The sequence below is a fragment of the Balaenoptera physalus genome (genome assembly GCF_965194825.1).
Source record: "Balaenoptera physalus genome assembly, chromosome: 9".
In the NCBI taxonomy this organism is placed as follows: domain Eukaryota; kingdom Metazoa; phylum Chordata; class Mammalia; order Artiodactyla; family Balaenopteridae; genus Balaenoptera; species Balaenoptera physalus.
The window spans coordinates 19311325-19329389 of record NC_138888.1 but is presented as its reverse complement, the minus strand read 5'-3'; the positions used below and the strand labels follow the sequence as shown (position 1 = coordinate 19329389).

At 36.9% G+C, this 18065-nt stretch overlaps 1 protein-coding gene across 3 annotated transcripts in view; it reads left to right on the top strand.

Moving 5' to 3' along the window:
- The window catches only part of GRM1 (glutamate metabotropic receptor 1), a 402900-nt gene that overhangs the window by 265962 nt on the left and 118873 nt on the right, over positions 1-18065 (top strand). For all 3 annotated transcript variants that reach the window (XM_082474476.1, XM_082474477.1, XM_082474478.1), the window contains one exon: positions 16820-17055. In XM_082474476.1, the coding sequence (XP_082330602.1) occupies positions 16820-17055 (236 nt within the window). The remainder of the gene's footprint in view (positions 1-16819; positions 17056-18065) is intronic.

Sequence of the window (18065 nt, the reverse complement as noted above, 5' to 3'; positions counted from 1 at the left end):
GGTTGATTATAGTTCTTGGCTCTTAGAAACACCGATGTTGTGAACATTTCTGTTCATTTCTGATGGTGCGCATATGTATACATTTCAGTTGAGTATAACTAGAAGTCAATTTCTTTGCATAGTTTACACATATATTCAGGTATGAGGTTTTATGTATATTTTCCTGATAGCTTTTATCGATTAAAGTAATTTTTCTCAATTTTATTTTCTGTTTATGTGTGTGTTCTAAATATTGAACAGATACTAAGCTTTATGTAATATTTTTTTCTACATCTATTTCGATAATCATATGAATTTTCTCCTTATATATGTTATTATGGTGCATTACACTGATTAGTTTCAAGAATTAAGCCATCTCTAACAAATTAGGTAATGGAGACAAAATGGAAAAAAATCCGAGAGACATACAAAGTACCAAAATTGACTCAAAAAGAATTATAAAATCTGAACAAACCTATAATAAGTAAAATGAGATTTAATCAATAATCAAAACTTCCCAACAAAGATAAGTCCAGGACTGCATAGCTTGACTTGTGAATTCTACCAGTCCTTCAAGAAAGAATTAACACCAAATTCTTCTCAAACTCTTCTGAAAATGGAAGAGGAGGAAACACTTCCTAATTCATTCTGTGAGGCCAGAATTAACCATGATGTGAATTTAGTTATAACTACTGATATATTTGGAATTACTGCCATCACCTTATTTTGTGCTTCCTATGTGTCCTACCTTTCCAGTACTGTACCTTGATCCTACTTTTCTGCCTTCTGCTGGATTGCTTAGGAGTTGATTTTTTTTTTAAGAGTATTTAATTTTGTTTCTACCATTTTTCTAAGAGTAGGATCTTTGACCCCTTTCCTTTCAACCATTTTATAACACTATGTTTTTGGAATTTCTAATAGCATAGAGCTAGGTTTTTAAATGTAGATTTAGAATAATTGTCTTTTAAAAGGAAAGTTTAATCCTTTTGTGGATTTAATGTTAATTTAGTAATCACTGTGGATTTCATATGCTCATTTCTTAGTCCTTCTTTCTCCCTTCCTCCCTCTGTTCTTTTCTTCCTTCCTTTCTTCCATAAATATTTACTGAGGACACAAAGTTATATTGTCTGTAGCACTGAAGAATTATTCTTGTTGCCTGAGGCCTCTCATCTGGAAGTTCCATTCTAGTTGTCCAATGGCCCTGCAACTCAAGAAACTGCCTATCCGCAAACGATTGCTGAGAATAACTCAAGATGTTCAGAACTCATTCATTCTCTACTTCCACTTTATAAATCTTTGTCATTATTATTCATGATACCTACTTCTCTGCCTCCATGTATACTTATGTGCCCTTTCCCCATGTGACATTACATCAAATGTGGTTAGAGTATCCACTGTCTTCCATCAAGGAACGCTTCTTTTTTCTCTCATCCACAGAAATGTGCCTAGCTCTTGCTTTAGTCCACAGTTTTTAAGCAGACCCTTCCCCTCAACCCCAGGACTGCTTTAGAAACAGCGGCCACTAAAAATAAATGGTAATGAAAATTTTAGTGAGGAAGCAAAACCTGTTGGATAAGCTCACTTTTAACTCTAGTGAATTAAGAAACAAAAGCTTCAGATTCCATTCAAACTTTGCAGAATTTAAGCTCCAAATGGGTCTGCTCTGACTTAGTTGTCTGGAATTCTATGGTCAATAACTTGCTATAACACAAGATGATTTTGGAGCCACATTGAGTTTTCTCAGAACATGATTCTAAGATTTTTCTGAAGGCACTTGAGATAGCTCTGTGGTTTGAACAGTGATGTACTTCTAGGCTCCTAATTACATAAAAATAGGGTGTGCTAGATGAGGTGCAAGTAAGAGCTGTGACTTGCTCTAAATTGCAATGGCCTCACTGATTTCTCCAGTTTTGCTCTCAGAGGTCACTCATCAGCCTAGGTAATCAAAATGAGACCACCTTCATATCAGCTTTATTTCCTAACAAGGACTTTAAAAAAACTGAAAACACTTAAAATTTTAAGATATCTTAGAGAATAGCAAATATATAGTAGACAGCTGAAAAACAAAAAAGTTTCTATTCATATGTCTTCTGTTCTGATAAATGGAAAGATTTTGAGCCTACGTTTCTGTGGCAAGTGGGTAATGTTCAGCCACAGCTGCTTTCTCCTGCCTCAGGGCCTTTGTGCCAGCTACCTAAAGCCCTCTTCCCTCTGATCTTCATGCAGCTCAGGTCTCAGCATGAGGGTTGTCTCTTCAGAGATGTTTCCCTAGCAACCCAATGCTTTCTCTGACCAGCAATGTAAAATGGTGGGCTCTTTGTTCATATCATATGACTCTTTAAAAACTGTCTACCTAAACTGTATCACCACGTGAAAATTTTTTGTTATTATTTGTCATTTTAATATCTCTTTTCTCCCTCACTCCACATATGAATTTATGTGCCTAATAATGTTTATTAAATGCCAGACATTGTAAATTATACCTTATTGATTACTTGATATTTTGTATTTCTAAAAATATTCTTGTGCTAGTTCTTGGAGGAGGTAAAGTTATTTAGAAATAATTTGTGTTTTTTTTGTTTTTTTTTTTTTGCACCTTGCTTCTAAGCTTTGTTAGATAAAACCAGAATAACCGTTCATCTAGGGCAAATTTTCTACAGCTACTGAGGCAAGATCTTTCTTAGTATCAATACTTTAGCCACCTCCTTGTGAAACATGATATATTCCATTCTAGCTATTGAGAATAGTTACTATTCCCAACTCTGTGTGACCTCCAGGCACTATTCCCTCAAATTCTTTTGGTTGTTTGTTTCCTTGGGCTTAGATAATTTCCTCACATGCATGGGCTGTCTAATATTCAACAAAATACTTTTGGGAGCACTGCAGACTGTTCTCTCCGGGCAGCTTTCCCCTCTGCAGTACTTTGCCCTGTGAAATCTGGCCACTTTGGTTTCCCCTGACTCCCAGCTCTGTTCACTTGTCCACTTAACTCAGTGACTCCACTGGACTGTGCCTGAGTCCATTCTTTCTCACTCCCCCATCTCGCTTCTGTGTTGTGACTTGGAAACCTCTAGGCAGTAAGATCAAACAATTGTAGGGCTCATCTCATTCGGTGCTCACTTTTCAGAGATCACTGTCCTTCATTGTCCAGTGTAAAATGTTTTGAGAGCCATTGTTTTATATATTTTGTCCAGTGTTTTAGTTTTTTCAGATGGAAGACTGAATTTAATACTTGTTACTCCATTGTGGCTGGAAGTAGGAGCCCCACCTATGAATTTAAATTTAAGTTTAATTTAAAGAGTAGGGACATTTCTGGTTCTTATTAATCAATGTGTTCTCAGGATCTGACAGTGCTTGGTGCTAAGTAGGATATCAGCAAATATTTATTAAATGAAACAATGCAAAAGATTTGAATCAGCTAATACTGAAAGATCTAAATTTGTTTTTCAATGGATACTCTAAATTAATTACATGAAATGTAAAATTAAAAGTACCATATACACATATACCATCTTTGTATTAATTTTCTTGTATTATTAGAATGATTTACTAAGGTATAGTTCCAGGTATAACTCAACTTATCACTTATCATTAAGATCTCAAAGCTGAGAGGTCTAAAGCATTCATAAGTACATATGTCTGTAGCACAAAAGGGGCAAAAATAGTTCTCCAATTCAAATAACTGCATGTATAAACTGTAAATCTGTTTTTAAAATTAATAGTATTTATTAAAACTATTTTGGTCTGTTTTGGGGGTGTTTTATATTTTCTGATCCTTCTTAGAATGTAGTTATCTATTCTTGAGAAAGAAAAAGTAAGGTGATCCAAATGCCTAAAACATGTAACAGTATCTTTCAGAAAAAATAGCTGTTTATTTCAAAAAAGAATAGCTTTTAATTTCTATTATGGATATTTTAGGACTAAACAATAATCATTTAAATAATCTTTAGCTCATCTAACAGGTTAGAAGTTCACAACTAACCCTGCATTTCAGAGAAAATGTCACAGCATGTTATAGTTAGTGGTATGCTGATAGATGTTTAACAACTGCCTCTCTTAAAAAAAAAAAATGAAGCAAAGCAGAACAATAAAGTCTTGATTTGTAGTGTTTGCTCTTTGTTATGTGTTGAATTGTGTCTTCTAAAAAGATATGTTGAATATGTTGACTCCTGATCCCCAGTACCTCAGAATGTGACCTAATTTGGAAATAGAGTTGTTGCAGGTGTACAGTCAAAATGAAGTTATACTGGAGTAGGGTAGCCTTTAATCCAATATGACTGATGCCCTTGTAAGTGGAGAAGAGAGACAGTGGCACAGACACACATAGGGGAACACCATGTGACAACAGAGGCAGGGATTGGAGTGCTGCAGCTAGAAGCTAAGGAGTGCCATGGGTTGAGGGCTGCCACCAGGGACTCAGAAGAAGCAAGAAAGGAGTCTACCTAGAGTCTCAGAGGAAGCATGGCCACAGGGGACCATGATTTCAGACTTCTAGCCTCCAGAACTTTGAGTGAATAAATTTCTGATGTTTTAAGCCACCTGGCATTATGGCCAGTTTCAACCTACTACCATGAAGTCACTTAATGCGGATCTGGGAAAATATGATGACAATGGGTTCTTGCCAGTTGTATGAGCCACCTCTAGCATACCACGGATCATAGTATTTTCTATGAATTCTTGAATATAAATTAGTTCACAGAGTCTTTTATCCATTAATTCATGTCACAAATATATAATGAACACCTACTGTGAGCCAAGAACTAGTATAAATTCTGGGGTTATATAAATGAACAAAAAAGATAAAATCCTCTCTGCCTATGTGGAGCTTCCATTTTACTGGAAGGATATAGAAAATATATTTATATGGTATGTCAGATAGTGATATTTTAAGGAGGTAAAGGGAGTAGAAAAGAGGAATAGAAAGGACACAACTTTAAACAGGGAAAGACCTCTATGAGAATGTGATATTTGAGCGGACATGAAGGAAGTAAAAGAGAAAGCTATGCAAATATTCAAGTGATGAGAATTCCAGGATTCCAGGCAGAGAAAATAGCCAATGCAAAGATCCTAAGGCCAGGGTATCCCAGTGTGGCTGGAGCAGAGCAAAATGTAGAATAGTAGAGATGAGAGAGGTAATGGGGATCAGAGTGTGCAGGGTTTTTTAAGGTACTCTTTGAAAAACTTTGGATGAGATGAAAAGGCACTTGTGGGTTTTAAGCAGAGGAGTGCCAGGATCTAGTTTATGCTCTAATGAGAATCCGTCTGCCTCCTTATTGCATTCTTTTTCTAATAAGTCTCTTGCCTCCCTTCAGTTGGTTCTTAACAATTATCTGGGAAAGTGCAGCCTTTCACTCAAATGGCATAGGGACCTGAAAAATAAAGGTTCAGCAGCAATAAAACTGCCAGGGATTTAAATGAGAAAGTGAAGAATGGTAGTTTCAATCTGTAAAATTTTGCATGTTTCCCTACAAAATTAAAGTCTCTACTGGTAGTCATGACTTCATTTACCACACACATTAGGATAGAGTTTCTGAAGTGTCCTTTTTTGAACTGTCATAATAGCATAGTCTTTACCTTAACAATTTCTAAGGCATAAAGGATAGAGTGTCTAGAACAGTGACTCTCAAACTTCTATTTTTTTTTTTTTAAGTCCCAATCTAGGGCGGAGTTGTACTTTGATAAAATACAAAAAAAGGTAAATTACTAAGAAATTAAATATAGCATAAAGACATGCGAATACAAGCCCAAAGTTGTATTATTAGATTTAACAGGCATAAAATCTCATTTCAGTAAATATAATAAAAATAAACGAAACAAAGGAGAAAAGAAAGTTACAAAAAATGTATCCATTGTTCATTGAAAGTGTGTGCCTAGGTGATTAGTAGAGAAAATTAGTTACACTTGTAACTTTTAGATGTTCTATAATTATAAATAAACAAAATGTTGTAAGTGAAGTAGAGGATACCTATGTTAAATACTTATATACACACTTTGAACAAAAACCAGGCATGTCAATATTTTAAAAATTTAATATGATAAGTGAGTTTATTAAATTATCTAATCTTGGTTGGATAAACAAAGATACTTGCATGGGATTATGCATGTATAAACTGCTTCTTTATTTTGTTTTCATAAAATTCCTAGTAGAATAACCAGCCTCACATCAGCTTACTGATGGAAATGGAAGAAGAGATTTTATAGCAATTTCAGCAAGTTTGGGATATTTATTTAAAATTTTTGAACCAAGTAAAGCAAGTGAGGCTGTAGTTTAAAAAGTTATCTTCAATCCTTTAACAGTAGCCAGCTCCAATAATTTGTTCCATAACCTTTTAGTTCAATTTAAATTATCTTTTGATGAAATATGTGAATTCTGGATTCATTAATTTTTTTATATTAGGATTTTTCAGCAAATGATAACTTTAGTGTTATTCCATCTGCCATGAACTGAATTGAGTGCCCCCAGATTAATCTGTTGAAGCCCTAACCTCTGATGTGACTGAATTTGGAGATGGGACCTTTAGGGATTTAATTAAGGTTAAATAAGGTCATACAGGGGGAGCCCTGATCCAATCGGATTAGTGTACTTGTTAGAATAAACACCAGAGAGATTGTTCTCTCTCATTGTGTCTCTATATGCGCCAAGGAAAGGCCATGTTAGGACATAGTTGGCAAGCCAGGAAGAGAGCTCTCAGTGAAACTGAATCAGTTGGAACCTTGATCTTGGACTTCTATTCTCCAGAACTGTGAGAAAATAAATTTCCATTGTTAAAGCCACCAGTCTATGGTATTTGTTAGGTAGCCCAAGGAGACTAAAGCAATCAAATTCATAGTGTTTGCTGATAACACTTTGCAGATGATAATATCAAGATCATTTCCTACTTATTGACAATTATTTTAAAATTAAAACTGTGATATAGCAATCTGCAAAAACATCTTGTTCTTCAAAATTTCTAACTTTTAATTTTGCTCTTTGATCTTAGCTCCCCTTTGGAAAAATAATCGAATTATTTCTTCTCATAGAAATATAAAGATTACTAAATATATCCAAGATATCAGTCAATAGAGCAAGTCAGGCTTTCGTATTAATATGTTTAAATATTGGAACCAACCTTATTTCTTCTCCTGAAGAAACATTTAAGAGTTTATTTTGCAGTTCAGACACTCTTGACACAGCTTCTTTCTTTAATACCAAAAATAGCTGTTTATGGTCAGTTTCCATATTATCATAACTGGTTGTGTGGGAAAAGAAAACAAGAAAGAAGAATCCCTAATTTGTAGCATTTACTGGTTTGCTTGAAGTATGTATCACCATCATGGATAATTTCAATCTACCAACATGAATTTACTGAATACAGCATTCGGAAAAAATGCTAACAGTCAGTTCTAATGAGCCAACTTTGGGTCTTACATAACTCAAAATTTGTGCTGTGTCACCAGCGTTGTTTACTTCAGCTGACATTTTTTAAATCAAGACTTTCTCAATGAGGGAAGCATTGCATTGATTTACATTCTCTCACAAGCTCCTTAACTTAGGTAACTACTTCAGAATGTTTTCCTGATGCTGGCAGTTGCAGCATCAGAACATTCCTTTATATAAAACATAAACTGTCAACCAGATTTCTTGACAAAATAATTCTTCATAATTTTATAAAATTTAGAGCTACTTGTGTTTCTCAGACATAAAGCTAAAAGAGAATTTTTTTTAAATTAATTTATTTTATTTTTGGCTGTGTTGAGTCTTCGTTGCTGCACGCGGGCTTTAATTGCGGCGAGCGGGGGCTACTCTTTGTTTCAGTGTGCGGGCTTCTCATTGCAGTGTCTTCTCTTGTTGCAGAGCATGGGCTCTAGGCGCACGGGCTTCAGTAATTGTGGCACGTGGACTCAGTAGTTGTGGCTCATGGGCTTAGTTGCTCCGCGGCATGTGGGATCTTCGCGGACCAGGGCTGGGACCTGTGTCCCCTGCATTGGCAGGCAGATTCTTAACCACTATGCCACTAGGGAAGTCCCACTAAAAGAGAATTTAAATCAGAGCAGAGATTTCTTTCTTCAAATCTTTATCATTTTCAAACTGCGCATATACTAAAAGAACTGCCACAAAAAGCAATATCTGCACATTCATCAACTTACAGTGAAAGAATGCTTTACCAGCTTTATTTATTCAGTGAGTTGGTTTTCCATATCATTAGGCAGTTTTGGAAATCATCCAGCCATGATGGCATCAGAAAGTAGTACTTGAGTTACCGTTTTACCAAAATCACTGAACATTTCTAAGTAAATACCTCTAACGTAGTCATTCATAATGTCTTGTCAACTGTATATATATTTAATTCTTAGCAATCGCAAATGCCACTTCATATAAAACCCATGAAACACTAATGTTTATGTGTAGAATATTGAACACATGCTTTTATCGGCTTTTAATTCAATGCTTTTTCTTTCAAATGATTCTTTTGGCTTAAAATTTTAATCCTTTATGTTTTGTGTATACAGTAGTCCCTCTTTATCCATGGGGGATACATTCCAAGACCCCCAGTGGATGCCTGAAACTGCAAATAGTACTGACTCCTATATATACTATGTTTTTTTCTATACATACATATCTATGATAAAGTTTAATTTATACATTAGGCACTGTAAGAGATTAACAGCAAAAACTAACAATATACTGTAATAAACGTTAGGTGAATGTGTTGTCTTTCTTTCTTTCAAAATATCTTATTGGGGCTTCCCTGGTGGCGCAGTGGTTGAGAGTCTGCCTGCCAGTGCAGGGGACACGGGTTCGAGCCCTGGTCTGGGAGGATCCCGCATGCCGCGGAGCAACTGGGCCCGTGAGCCACAGCTACTGAGCCTGCGCGTCTGGAGCCTGTGCTCTGCAATAAGAGAGGCCGCGATAGAGAGAGGCCTGCGCACCGCGATGAGGAGTGGACCCCGCTTGCCGCAACTGGAGAGAGCCCTTGCACAGAGACGAAGACCCAACACAGCCAAAAATAAATAAATTAATTAATTAGTTTAGAAAAAAAATCTTATTGTACAAATGTATTGCTTTTTACATCTTAACTAAGCACTTTTCATACACTGTGGTTGTAACTTTTGCAGTTTGAGGTGTAATAGCAAAACTATCACAAATTTCTTTTTCCTTCTTCACAATTTCATGGAAAGAAGATTTGTTCTTACTGTAGATCTTAGCAACTTCAGCATACAATTTTTTTCTTTCCTTATTAAGTTGAGAACTTTTCACTTAAAGGAAACATCTTACTCCTTCTCTTTGACATATCGCAATTACCAACATCACCACTCTTGCACTTTGAGGCCATTAATAAGTAAAATGATACTTGAACACAAGTAATACCTCAACAGTCAATCTGATAACTGAGACGATATGGCTACTAAGTGACTAACAGGTGGGATATCCTGGAAAAAGGTTGACTCACACCTTGGGCTGGATGGAGCTGGACCCCAAGCGATTTCTTCACGCTACTCAGAACAGCATGCAATTTAAAACTTATAAATTGTTTATTTCTGGAATTTTTCATTGAGTGTTTTCAGACCACAGTTGACTGTGGGTAACTGAAACAGAGGAAAGCAAAACTGTGGAAAAGGGTGGCAGGGCTACTACAAATGACTAATACATTTTGATGATTTCACAAATTCATTAACTAAAACAGCCCCACAGATAATACACTATGGTTTCAGCACTTCACCATCAATTAGGGATAAATTCAATATATAAACCAACATCTTTTCAGGTAAATTTCATTGGAACTCTTTTTGCCCTATTTCTATGGAATCATTTCCGCTGTCCACATTCAAATACTATTGCCACATTCAGCAAATTGTATCTTTTCTTGTAAAAAAAAAAAAAAAAAAAGTCTGGTGAAGCTTGTGCGGCCACATATAATTGGAGTTAAAGTAAATAATGAAAATTTTATTTCTCTGCTATAGAAAGTAATGTTATATGATAAATTATAAAACAGTCTTGATTAAAATTTAATGTGATTGTAAAAACAAATTGATAAAAATAAGTGCTTATATATTCTCAGATATTTATATAATTTGGGGTTGTATTTGGCAAAGTAACCATAAAAGCTCACACAGTGTAACTGAGTTCTACTGCATATGACTGTGGATAGGCTTGAGGCATGGGCAATTCACCATATGAATTGGAAAACAAAGTGGTTAAACCCTGTTTATTCAAAGACATGAGTCCACCAGTCATGTTCTTAGACCTTGCAACAATGTCTAACTGCTGTAGGTTTTTCTAAATGCTTCCTCTCAGTCTCTCCTCATCAACTGGTAAAAAATAGATAATGACTGGCACCAATCTTTGGACCACACTGTGAGCAGCACTTTTGTAGAGAAGTCTCTCCTACCTGTCGATACAGCTCAGTACATTGGTTGGATCATGAGAAGATTGATGATAAAGAACTGTTATGTCTAGTAAGACTTCATCATGCCCTACGTACTGTGATAAGTGTTTTATATGGATTATCTAGTTTAATTCTCACACAACTCTTAAGAAGTTGATAACCATTTCCATTCCCATTGTATAGGTGGAGAAACAGAGGCTTAGAAAGTTTAACTAACCAATTCCTATTTCATATTGTCTCTTCGGGTTAATTGAATGAGAGACAAAATGGGGTGCTACCTTGGCAGTAGAATTTGAAGGAATTCAAAAGACCTACTTGTCCACAAGTAATTCCGCATTGGCCCACCCTTCTTTCACACTGGCTTGAAATTGTAACTGATACATGAGAAATGGTCTGTAGAAGGTTTAGGAGGGGCCTCCACACTTGCATGGCTGTGTGCAATGTTTATCAGTAGTTGCCCTACATTTCTGCTAGGAGAGGAGGATAATTACAAGTCTCCGGGTGGCAGATGATTCCAGGCTCAGGATGCCAGAGGTGGGTTAGTGTTTAAGGGTCAGGAGCAGATGGAAAGTAAGGAAACCTGATCTGACCTTGATCTTTACATGGAGCTTCAGCTCCTTGAGAATTAATTCCCTTCATTCTTCCTCTTTTGTCTTTTGATACCTTCCCATTCTCTCCCCGGCCTCCGTTTTCCACTGAAACAGAGTAGCTTTAGAAGTAAGGCTTCTGTTTGAGTTCTATAATAATTCCAGATGTATAGGACAATAAAAGGTGACTCCATCCCCTCATCCTCTCTTGTGTTTTTCAGTAGGCTGAGTGACCTCTAAATGCCTGTCCTAGATAATTAAATAAAGAGACCTACATTTTGTGTTAGTTCTACATTCATGGTGAATTGGCAGTAACTAATTTTAAAATTAAATATAAACTAATTGTGACCACTACCCCAATTCCTGATTCATCAACACTGCCACTGTGCCTTCATAATACAATATTATTAGCCTGTGTGTGTGCATGTGTGTGTGCACATGTCTATGTGTTTGTTTCTACAGTTTCTGCCTCAGAATTATAGAACCAAAGAATCTTCACAAGTACTTACACTCTAGGTACTTTCTAGAAAAACCCTCTAAAACAAATCTAATTGTGTCATATTCCTGCTGAAAATCTGAGTAGTTTCTTACCACCATAAAAATGAAATCCAAAACCCTTAACAAGGATGTTAAGGTTCTTCCAGATCTCACCCCTGCTTGTCCTATCTTTCCTTACCTTGAACACTCTAAGTAAACTGAAAGCCTTGCTGTTGTTTCAAAGCTTTGTTCCCTCTTTAGCTGGCCTCTCTCCCATCTCCCTCTTTACCTGTGCAACTTCAACTCCTCCTTTAAGTTCCATCCTAGATGTTATTTCCCCTTGGGCAAAATCTCCCTTGGCATGACTCCTTTGCCCCATCTCTATGCTTCTGTAGCCTGTCTTCCTTTTCTTTCAGGGATTGCAGCTCTGTGGCTATTGTGTATTCAGCGGCGAGACTATCCCACCCCTGTAATTGCCTTGATGGCAAGGGCCTTGCCTCTACTTTTGAGCAATGTATCAAAGCAGTAAGCAAATGCTTAACTCATATAAGACTCTTAGTGAATGAGCGTTGAATGAATAAAACCAGTCTCAATTATTATTGAAAAAGATGCCGTTACCTCCAAAATATTTCTCATAATTGGCATCACTTGACTTAAATTACATTATCCTACATTTCTTCAACCTTTGTAAATATAGTTAGCATTTTAATTTATGTAATGTTGTGCTTGTTTACATATGTTTTTGAAAATATTGTTTTTATTATGCTTTTATTCTGTCCCTGGTTATGTGGTAAACTTTGGATTATTTTTAAAGAATTATAGTTTTATTATCAGGTATACACAGTCACTTGAATTCATTATACAAATCAAATTGCTTTACTCTCTAGACTGTAATTATTTTAATTGAATGTAAATAAGATTTTCTAAAATGTTTTTGTACAATTTTTTAAATGAATACTATTGCATTCTTTTTTTTTTACTATCAATTAGCTTATTAAATTATTTTAACTGATATAATGCAAAATAACACTCCTGAAGCTCCTGTCAAGTTGTAATAGGTAGAATTAGAAATAATATTCCCTTGTTGTTAATATCAGAATTTACTGAGTGGAAGAAATCTTATTATTATAAGTTTGGATTGTGAAATTTCACAGGACTAGAGCCATGCTTTTGTGGGAAGTGAAGAACAATCTTGTGAAAGAATTGTTATGTAAAAATGTTGAGGGGGATAGGAAATAAGGAGTCTTGTATATTTGTGAGGAATACTTAAGACGTGTAGCTTCCTGTTAAATGTTCCCCCCATTTATTCACATTATGCAGTTTCATATCCAGACCCCAGATAGAAAATGAACTCAAAATTGGGAGACAGATGGAGCAGCAGAGGCTGCTAGAGGCTGTGAATGTGCCTCAGAAGAGCTCAGCCCTGCCTAAGGCTGACCAGCACCCAGCCCGGCAGGATTCACTGCAGACACTTGGGGTGAGCAGGTGCCTGCAGGTCATCTCTGCTCGAGCACAGTCTACACCACCACCGCCACTACCACCACCATCCTACCACCATCAACAGGGAAAGAAAAAACCTATACCAGGTATCAGGAGAGCTGCTGGCTCTCCGTTCCCAAGTGTGCTTCACAGAGAATTCACCAGAACAATATCCTTGTAAAAAATCCCAATACTATAACTAAAGAGCGAAAATCTTTCAAAATCCTCAAATATATACATTTGACAAGTGGTACATAAAAGAAATGATTAAAATATATACAAACCAGGAGTTGCTTTATGATTGTTTTTCTGTGACTTTTGATTTGTTATCATTCCCTTATACCTCACCTGTGATAGATTTAAGATCTCATACCAAACTTTAGCAATTAACACTTCAATATATATTCACCGACTAATCCGACTAATCCTAGTTGAATATTTTCTCTATCACATCTCGGTTGTCCCTGATTTTATAACCTCTTGGATCTAACACCAACTCTAATTTCTAGAAGGGAGTCATCTGTGGTGAGGGGGGAAGGGCTTTGACCAATGGCAAAGGGGATTTAGGGCTTCACCCCACTAAACCATATGACTTCAAGTTGTCTATATTCATAGACAAGGGTTTACTCCTATGATGCACTCCTCTGTGTTGGTTGCAAAAGGGCAGGAGGTCACACTTTCTCTGCTTCCAGCACTGACACATGATACTCGCTTTTATAAACTTAATGATTTTTCTAAAAAATGCAAATAAACACTAGGGAAGACATTTCATACACTTTTAAAAATTGTGGATTTCTTGTTCAGACTATACATGCACATAAAAGTCTCGCATAATATTAAACCTTGGGGAGAAACACACTTCAAGCCTAACAACATCAAAAAGTAATTATTTCCTTCAAGTTATGTCATCTTGATTTTAAATATATACTCATAGGCAGAATTTCTTGAAAACCTAACTGGTTTTATTTTTACCCTCCTTTTCAACATGACATGAACTATAGCTCTCATCTTCAAACTGCTATAGATGTAGTTGTGAAATAAATGTGAATAAATCCAAACAAACTAGTTCAAACATTTCTAACCAGAATGAGGATATAGAAAGATAAATGAGTGGGCTTTTTTTTTTTCTTTTAATCAGTTTGATTGGCCATCATGTTCAGTGATGGTGAGTAGAGGACTTGTCCCCCAAAATACTCAGGTCATTTACCACCAGAGGGTAGAGCTGAATGACCTCATTAAGTAATAGCCTTACAACACTTTGAGGATCTCCTGTAGTCCTTAGGCTAAGAGTTCCTAGGGTGGAATTTTGCCCACATCCCCATCTCCTGCTAACTTCTCTCTGTGCTCCCATGAACAGACACTCTAAATTCTTTGAATGAGCCTTGTTCTTTCCTATATGTTAGATAATCTATCAGGAATTTTCTTTAGCAATCCCTCCTCCTGTCTGGACCTGACTAATGCCTACTCATCCTTTGAGTCTCAACTCAGACATCACTTTCTTAGGAAAACCATTCCTAATCACACCTTTATTCACCCACACTCACATACATACACACAAGACTAAGTTAGACCCAAGCCCCTCCTTCCCATAGTTTTGGTCACTTCTCCTTCTTTACCTTCACAGTGTTTCAAATTCTTGTTTAACATCTGTTTTCCCACAAGTCTGTAACACTAGGGGGAAGAGAATAATATTTCTTATTCTGAACTGAATCCTGAGCATAGCAGAGCATCTGGTACATAGTAGGTGCTAGGTAAATGCAGAAGGAAGGAAGGAAAGAAAGAAGGGAGGGAAGAGGGAGGAAAGAGAGAAAAGAAAGATCCATGCAAAATATTAAAATTTATATTCTAGCAGATTTAGAAGAAGCATATAGATATTCTCTGGTCTGGCTGGTTAGACTACACCTTACCTCAAAAGTCCTTTAGTTCTGGATCATATTAAGTCAACTTACCTTCTGTATTTGATCTGTTGAAAGTGTAGCTCCTGTGTGGTTCACTGGGAAGATTCTGGAATGAAGTTATACCAATTAGCTCAGCTAAGTGGAGGACACATTTATCTAAATTGGTCTCAGGTAACAAGGAGAGGAATGAGCTATGGTCTGTCATATGTGTTTGGCCCAGCTCCCTGCTCTGTGAGAAGCAAGTGATAAAACACTTTCTCTGGCAGAGACTGAATGGTTGTGTTCCAGAAACTGCAGGGCTACATGCAGGGCTACCTCTACCTACTCTGTGGGTAGAGGAATAGATCCACTCCTTGATCAAGGCACTCTTAATGTTCTCCAAAGCTTGACTAGGATTTAGGCAAATTTCTTCCTTACTTTGGGCCCCGAGAATTCCCTTTTCTTAGAGCATTTTCTTTTTTTTTTTTTTAACATCTTTATTGGAGTATAATTGCTTTACCATGGTGTGTTAGTTTCCGCTTTATAACAAAGTGAATCAATTATACATATACATATGTTCCCATATCTCTTCCCTCTTGTGTCTCCCTCCCTCCCACCCTCCCTATCCCACCCCTACTAGGTGGTCACAAAGCACCGAGCTGATCTCCCTGTGCTATGCGGCTGCTTCCCACTAGCTATCTATTTTATGTTTGGTAGTGTATATATGTCCATGCCACTCTATCACTTTGTCACAGCTTTTTGCTTTTAAAGGCACGCCAGTGTCAATTCTTTCTCTGCCCCTTTGAAATGTAAAATTTCTCCCAGCCTCTTGCTAGTTTTACAACAGAGAAATTTTTTTCTCAGGAGCCTGGGAGCCATCCCTTTAAAATATGATCGTTAAGAGTGATAGCAGACCCCTATCGCCCAGTTTCTGTGGGAAGGTGGGAGCCTAATTTAGATAAATGACAATTATCAAACACAGATGGTTTAATCACATTGACCAAGCTCCACTCAGTGTCAGCCAGCACTTCCTCACTAGCTTATCCTAGCACTTCCACCTTTTGTTTCAGCAGAATTGAGTTCAGTATCTTTGGCCTATTGAAATAGTCTTGAATAAAGTCTTCTTTGCCTCTTTAACTCTGGTGCAATTTTTCTTTGACCCCCTCTTGGGAAGGGATCATAGCCACTCACATGAGGTTGGGCCTAGCTCATAGATACACTTGAATTAAACTGGAGATATATCCCTCTTGGCAGATGTGAATGTTCTAGAAAGTGGACAAACTTAAAAAATTTGAACCTACAAATGAAATGTCAGTGAACTGCCATTTAGAGAGCAGGAGGATTTTTTTATTTTGGGGAGTCAGATTGTTTTCTTTTAATGCTGTTATTTTGAAATAACATTAGGAAAAAAAAAAGCATCTGGTCATTTCTAAGAGATGCAAATTTGAACAATGTCCAGGAACAAAATCTGTGATTGTCATGTTTCTAAGCTAAATCAATTTTCTACGCTATATAATGCAGCTCGTATAATGGTCTTGATTGCAACCTTGAAACCTTGCCTAGCTCTTATTGAGAAGGTCCTGAGTACCTGGGTTTTATTTTCTTTGGGTTTGGAAAACAACCGATGGGCTTTGTGGTCTAGTTGTAAAGAGCAATGGGCTTGGGAGCCAGACTGCCTGGATCTGTATCCAGGATCCACCAGGACTCAGCTATTTGCTGAACATCTGACTCAGTAAAATTGAGTAGTGCAGAATCTGGTGACTAGTAAATGCTCAATAAACGTTAGTTCTTGTAATTGTTACTGTCATCATCTTCATCATCACTTTCACTACTGTGAAAAACAAACAAGACATTATGATTGTTTGTTTTTGACATTATGACACTGTAATTTTCTATTCTCCACAAAAATAAAAAAAAGTCATTGATAGTTAACAATGTTGGCTTAAAATAGACTTTAAGTCTTGCTGAATTGCTTCATTCATGCAAAACTCATAGCTCTATTTGTGAGACTTTTGTCTTTCTCTCTCCCCACCCCAATCCCTGCATTTTTTAGTGATGGCTGGGCAGACAGAGATGAAGTCATTGAAGGTTATGAGGTGGAAGCCAACGGGGGAATCACGATAAAGCTGCAGTCTCCAGAGGTCAGGTCCTTTGATGATTATTTCCTGAAACTGAGGCTGGACACTAATACGCGGAATCCCTGGTTCCCTGAGTTCTGGCAACATCGGTTCCAGTGCCGCCTACCAGGACACATTCTGGAAAATCCCAACTTTAAAAGAATCTGCACAGGTAACTCATGTTTACAACATCACAACTCAGATTTTGGTCATCTCTTCCAGTTTGTTCAATAAGTATAGAAAGTGCCAAGGCTGGAGATACAAGAATTAAATTGCCAACTTAATTTCTAAAATAGCTAAAATGAGGAGGGAGTGTGTATTGCCCCAAGGATTCATGTTTCTATATTCTGGAAACATGGAGACTGCTTTGGTCTCTGGTGGGACAAGTTATAAGAAAAGATAAATAAAGGAAAAGGAAACTGAGAATTCAGGTATTTAGTATTCAGGCCAGAGGAAGAGATTGTATTGCACGCATGCTTAGGAGATGCTAACCGCAGACATAAGTAAGCAGCACTGGTTTGATCCCTTTTTCTTCTTTAGGACTTGCTTTGATATAAAAGTCAGCAGAAGATAAGATGTCACCTAGGGCCACACCACCAACATGGGTGTATATGGGCACAAGAGACAAGAAGGGACAGATACTTCCCATGCACTACTCACTAGAGGCATGCCAAAGAAGGGCGGCGCATTGTTAAAGGTCTTTCAGGGCTTGATGAACTCCACAGGATGTCTCCCTTCTCCCTGCCACCAGGAACTACCAGAGCATTAAAGACTCTATCCATGACCAAATTTGTATTGTAGCACAGTGATGTGACACATATTTCCTATAATTAGGCTGAGAAGATTTTATTCAGAAATGTCTAGACCCCATTCATTCACACAGCACATACAAAGCACTGAATACACCCCTCCCCCAAAAAAAGGACAGGAAGATGTATAATTCATGACTCTTGACCTAGAGAAACTTGTGGTCTCTTTGGGCAAATCAAAACAGATAATACGCATGATATAGATAAATAACAACTGAAGAAATTTAGTTTTTATAAGACAGGGTAAGAATAATGACAAAAACTATTTCTACTTTTAATAACATTCACATTTTGATATTAGAAAATTATTTTAAAATACCAAAATATTTAAATGCAGTGATTTGTGTCTAACTTGATAAAATTCAGCAGAATT